The following is a 6,455-nucleotide window of genomic DNA, read 5'->3' on the forward strand; positions in this document are numbered from 1 at the left end:
GGCGGGGGCGGGAGGGGGGGCGCGCGCAGCGCGCCGTGCTAAACGCGCTTGCAACTTGCGTGTTTATGAAATTTTTTTAATAACTTTTTAACGAACCAGGAGCGACAGCTAAAACCTTCTGAAGGTCACTCAGGGTAATGACCTTGACAACATATGTCAAGGTCATCGAGATTGGAGGGTGGTCCGTTATTCTATATAATTACCAAACATTTTGTTGATTGAATTATTTTTGTACCAATTGTAATAAGATAAAGTAAAAAAAGATATTAAACTGTTTTCACCTTTATTCTTTTATTATTCATATATTATTAAATTATATATTATTTTCCGGGTTTGTAGTCTACTAATATAATAAGAACAGATCAAGAATGGAAAATATATTATATAAAATTGAAGAAAGTCACAATAAATTATAATATTTTACATTTTTATTGTATTATTAATCACAACAGATCACTTCCGATTGATCATTCCCCAAGATTCCACTTTCTAGAAGGGAAACCCCAAATTGTATATGTTATGTATAATATATACTTTAAGAAAAAGCTGCTACTTTTTGCTACTTTTACTATATAACGTAAGCATACGTATATAAACAGGTCATCACCTACATCTAAAAGCCTGTACCGACTTGACGACTAACATCGCACCGCGATTGAAAGAAATGTATTATACAATAATTATAAATTACGCTACATTGTTCGCATTAGTATCGTTTACAATTATATAATTTCAAAAAATTTAATTTCATTCATTTATAAAGGCGTGCAAGCTCTCATTCGCTCCCGCCTTATCTCGGCCGCGAGACTAGACCTTAAGATTCACAAAATCGAGACCAACACTCCCGGTAATACGAGGCACGAAACCAAGTCCCGTTTAAGTCCTGGCTCTCACTGTCAGACAAAGCGTGAAGGGAATAGCCCTAATAGTTAATGCCGCTACGCCTTTATTAATTTATCATGGCGAAATTTACGAAACGGCAAATTCTTGAAAATATTCCTCCTGGTGGGGACATATCTGAAACTTTAAATTACATACTAAAGGAGTTGAATATTTGTTTGGAAGACGCTTGTCCAACAGGATTGCAGCGTTTAAAAGCTGCACTTTCGACTCTTAGAACGAAACGCAATAAAAAATTGGAAGAAGTATGTAGAATAAAAGAAAAGTTCGAAAAGAAAAATTCCGGTTGGCTCGATTCCGAGTTTATAGTTCCAAATATTAAAATTATTAATCACAACCAAGAATATCCTTCGTGTTCTAAACCAGGTCGTCCTTCTTTGTCGTTCGAAAAAAAATCGGATCGTTCAAAAAGACGAGAGGCTGCAAAAATAAGTGCGAGTCTTGATCATAATCCACAAAAAATACTGCAAGCATGTCGTTATGCAGCTAGATATTCTGGAGATAAGGATCTGTACAGTGTTATTAATAAAATTTCAGAAAGTCCAGATCAACCCAGAAAACTTAGAAAGTTGTTGAACACAGAAGAAACTGGAATTATTAAAAAAACACCTCAAGAAGCTCTAGCATTCTTATTAGACAATTCTATATCTAAAACTGTATATACAAATATGCGTTTAGAGGTAAAGGCATGTGGTGCTGACATTTGGCCGTTCTATAATAAAGTTCGGGAAGTTAAAGCACAATGTAGACCACCAAAGGAAACAATTTCAATTCATGAAACTAAAGTTGAGGTCTCATTGCAAGCATTATTAAATCATACTTCCGAGAGATTAAGGGGTAACACCACCCCTGAGGTTTCAAAAAATCGATTTTTTTTGCTTAAATCTTTAGTTTATAGTTTTAAAAATATAATGCAAAAGGTTTTAGAACGAAATTCAAACGGCATCATAGTGCTAAAGCCGATTGAATGAAGCGTCCATTTACGCGTCAGTAAGCAGCTGCAAGCAATTATATTCAAGTCTCGTTCTCGCGATTAACCAGTAGTACCGTCCTTCGGTACTCGATGTCGCCACAATCTTCAGAGTTTCTTTTTCCCACCCTCTTGTGTATCCCTTGCCTCTGTTCTTCATAACGTTTTTTGTGCTCGAAAGAGTCACAACTCAGAGTGTACGAGATTAGAGAAAGATGTCGAAAAGGAAAGCGGACATTGAAGATATGCAGAAGCAGATGAGGAGTTTGCGGAAAAAGCTGAAAAAGCTTACGCGGGCAGCAACCGAAGAGGTTACGAGACCGCATACGGCGACCGAGGAGGTTAGGGACCCGCGTGGCGTAACCGCGGAGATCGTAAAAACTCAGGTCGCCTGTAATACTGGAACGCAGATTAATACAGAGGACAAAGAGAATGGTGAGTAATAAGGATCAGGAGAGTTAGATCTTTAGCGATGAGCCTTCACTAGAGGGGGGACAGATCGCACGGCCAGAAATCTCGCGGCGATGAGCCCTCACTCGAGGGGGGACAGATCGCACTTTTGACATACTGCACGGTCAAAACTTCTCGGCGATGAGCCTTCACTAGAGGAAGGACAAATCGTACGATAAAAATCTCGCGGCGGTGAGCCTTCACTCGAGGGAGGACAGATCGCACATTATAGCGAGTCGACTGCACACCCATTAACCTCGCTTTTTCGGTTCAGCAGCGGCCACGAGCGAGGAAACAAGCATCGTGGACGAGGTTGAAAGCGAGGCGAGATCAGATTCCTCCACGTCGGGAGACGGAACAGACACTGAGCAGGAGAGTAAGACCGACGTGGAGAACACCGTGGACAGCGCAGCAGAATCAGCGAGTCTCAGCAATGAAACTCGAGAACGATTGGGCTTAAAAGCAAAGCCAGCACAATCTGACAATATTGTTCTGCATCCGATATTAACCGCAGAATGGAATACTTGGATGCGCAAGGGCCTGTATGAAGGAGACGAAGAAGACGAAAAGAGGCGGGAGGAAGAGGAGAACAAGTTACGAGAAGAAATCACGAAAAAGTTCCCCAGGAAAGGGGGCTTGTATGCAGAAGCCCCGAAACTAAATCAAGAAATCCTAGCCTATATGTCGAGTACAGCCAAAAGTAGAGATAAGCACTTTGTCTCCGCACAGAACGCCCTAGGCTCAGCAATAATAGCGGTGGCTAAGACCATCTCATTAATTCTGGAACTAGAAGAGGGCGACATTTCAAGCAGGCTTATGCATCTTCTGGGAAATGCAGGCAAGTTGTTGGCAGGTCTACACTACCAACATTCAATTATGCGAAGAGCTTTTATTCTCCCGGGCATTGACGAGAAATATCGAGAGTTGCTCAAAAAGCAGTCAGAGATAACGGGCGACTTATTTGGGGAAGACCTGTTCAAGAAGTTAAAACACACGAAGTCCCTAGACAAGGTGGTAGAAGATCTCGCCCCGCGCCAACACAGCAAGAAGCCCTTAAAGACCGCCAACTGGGGAAACAGGAAGAGCCTGCCGACGAGACCCAGGGGCCGCTCGCAGCAGGCGAGGACGGAGGCCCGCAGAAATCCCTGCGCTTCAAGGACCGCCAGGGGAATTATCAATGGAACAAGCATGCGCCCGCGAGATCAACACGACCGAACCATCATGCTCGCTAGAAGCGAGAAAGGTAGCTGGCCGGTTAAAGTTTTTTATCCACGAATGGGAATCAGTAACGAAAAATAAATTTGTATTAAATTGCGTGCGGGGTTATAAGATCCGATTCTCGGCTCAGCCTTCTCAAACGACATTCCCAACGGCCCCCTTAATGCGAGGGTCTCAGACCTTCGAGGACGTCAGAGAGGCAATTAACAATCTGCTACAATTAGGGGCCATTAGATAGTGTGCCCCAGAGGAACCTCAATTTATATCCTCATACTTTCTAACCCCAAAATCAGATGGGAGTTTTAGATTCGTGTTAAATCTAAAGAAGCTAAACGAATTCATGCGAACGAAACACTTTAAAATGGAGGACGGCGGAAAAAATTATTTCCAAAAATTATTACTTAGCGAAAATAGACTTAGAAAATGCGTATTTCTTGATACCGGTGAACGAGGATTCCTCAAAGTATTTAAGATTTATATTTCGAGGTCAATACTTTGAATTTGTGTGCCTGCCCTTCGGCCTTAACGTAGCCCCTCTGATATTTACGAAGGTCATGAGACCAGCTGTAAACCAACTGCGCAAGAAAGGGTTATTGTCAGTAATATACCTCGATGATGTCCTGCTCCTTGCCTCCTTTAGACAGGCGTGCGCAAACAATGTAAGAGCGTCAATTGAATTATTAGAATACTTAGATTTTGTCATAAACTACAATAAAAGTGACCTCGAACCGAGTCAGAGAGTCGACTTCTTAGGTATAAGGTATGATTCTAGAAAAATGACACTAGAGCTGCCAGAGAAGAAAAAGCGGAAAATATTAGAACTTTTGGCAGAGTTTAGGCCAGGTAAAGTCGTCTCCATTCGTTAATGGTCGAGCTTTGTGGGCTCAATCAACGCATGTTGCCCAGCGATCAAATACGGTCGTCTATATACAAAGGAATTCGAACGCGTTAGGTATTTGGAATTGTTAAAAAACAAGAATAACTATGATGGAAAAATCTGTATTCCAGAGAAGCTCGAGCCGATTCTAACTTGGTGGAAGGAAAATATTCCAAAATCTTCGAATCCGATAAGAAAGGGCAGGTATAAGCACGAAATATTTTCTGACGTCTACCACGGGGTGGGGCGCCTACCACGAAGGAGAAACGGCTCGAGGTTTCTGGACAGAACTTGAACAAAAATGGCATATTAATCGGCTCGAACTAAAAGCGGCGCTGCTTGCTTTAAAAAGTTTCGCTAAAAATTATAACTGCTCGGAAATACTCCTACGTATGGACAATACTACCGCGATAGCCTACGTAAATAAAATGGGAGGCGTACAGCACCCTAACTTACATAAAATCGCAAAGAAGATCTGGCAGTGGTGCGAAGCAAGGAATATTTGGATAACAGCTTCGTATATTAAATCCGAAGACAACGTGGAGGCGAATCGCGAATCCCGAGTAAAGAATATAGATACGGAATGGGAGTTAGCGGACTACGCATTCCGTCGAGTGGTGGAAAGATTCGGACACCCAAAAATCGACCTATTTGCCACACGGAACAACACAAAATGCAAAAAATTCCTAGCCTGGAGAAACGATCCAGAAGCACTGGCAATCGACGCGTTTACAGTGAACTGGCATTCACAGGGGCTATAGTGGACCAGGCCACCGGGATTGTCATAGTTCCCTATTGGACTAGCCAACCATGGTTCCCATTATTCATGAGTTTGTTGATTGAAAAGCCATTGTAGGTCCATACAGCATCCGCTAGCAGGGAAGCTGTCCCTGATGGCAGGAAAATTATCCGGGAATCACAATGAGAGCAGCGATTTCTCTGATTAGCGAGAACAACATCGGCAAAAGCAGAAATATCTCTAGACTCTTTAAAGGGATATTTATGCTGAGACCGACAAAGCCCAAATATGATCGAATTTGGGACGTGAACATAGCTCTACGAAAAATCGAAGAATGGTACCCCCTGGAGGAACTGACCCTTGATTGCCTGACTCAGCGTCTCGTGTTACTACTTGCATTGGGCACTGCGCATAGAGCGCAGCATCTTTAGCACTTTAGCATCGATTAAAATATCAAATATCAAGTGTGACACACAAGGTTACGAAATAGAGATACCGGACAGAATTAAAACTTCACGCCCAGGCTCATACCAACCCCTACTAGTCTTGCCAGTCTATCGGGAAAATCCCAAATTGTGCATCGCGTCAACAATTGACGCCTACATTAAGGAAACAGCCCAGTTGAGAGGTAACATAGATGACTTATTTGTGACAATCAAAAAGCCAATTAGAGCGACATCCACAGCGACGATAAGCAGATGGATCAAGGCAGCGATGTCTCGCTGCGGTATAGACGAAAAATTCACAGCGCATTCCACAAGACATGCAGCGACTTCGACCGCACTAAGAAAAGGAGTAGACCTGGAAACTATTCGAAAAACAGCCGGCTGGTCGGAAAACTCACAGGTTCTCGCGAAACATTATAATAAAACTATTGCTCCATCCAAAGAATCCTTTGTAAAAGCGATTATGCATAGCTAGAGTGCAATAGAAACAATATCCATAGTATTAAGAGTTAAAACAAGTATTAAACTACTAAGTTAAGTTACCCATTAAGTTAAGAAATGGTATAACTCCTTGCAAAAATGCGTAACCCTTTTGTTTTCTTTAAAAATAATAATAATAATAATATGAATAATAAGAATAATAATAATAATAACTACGAAAATTGCGTAATTCTTATATTTGTTTTGGTTAATAACGAATTTTACATAAAGATAACAGTCTATTTACAGAAATAAAATATATACTAGCCAAATAAAAATTATTTCTCTAAACCTCTACTGGTTAATCGCGAGAACGAGACTTGAATATAATTGACCGATCAAACGATCTCAGGGAGAGATGTTCGATCGTAATTA

General features: G+C 41.5%; 1 protein-coding gene across 1 annotated transcript; it reads left to right on the forward strand.

Annotated features, from left to right (window-relative positions):
• Window positions 1-1,856: 1,856 nt before the first annotated feature.
• Window positions 1,857-4,776, forward strand: LOC105570127. Its single transcript, XM_012027091.1, has 4 exons — window positions 1,857-2,309; window positions 2,477-2,490; window positions 2,595-3,665; window positions 4,701-4,776. The coding sequence occupies exons 1-3, from the start codon at window positions 2,086-2,088 to the stop codon at window positions 3,617-3,619; spliced, it is 1,263 nt and encodes a 420-aa protein (XP_011882481.1). The 5' UTR covers window positions 1,857-2,085; the 3' UTR covers window positions 3,620-3,665; window positions 4,701-4,776.
• The last annotated feature ends 1,679 nt before the right edge of the window (window positions 4,777-6,455 follow it).

Source organism: Vollenhovia emeryi, unplaced genomic scaffold (genome assembly GCF_000949405.1).
Source record: "Vollenhovia emeryi isolate VEMERY1.0 unplaced genomic scaffold, V.emery_V1.0 DF939122.1, whole genome shotgun sequence".
Lineage (NCBI taxonomy): Eukaryota > Metazoa > Arthropoda > Insecta > Hymenoptera > Formicidae > Vollenhovia > Vollenhovia emeryi.

Bases quoted from the DNA above. Each gene is read 5' to 3' on its own strand.
- LOC105570127 (XM_012027091.1), top strand. From the start codon at position 2,086: ATGTCGAAAAGGAAAGCGGACATTGAAGATATGCAGAAGCAGATGAGG.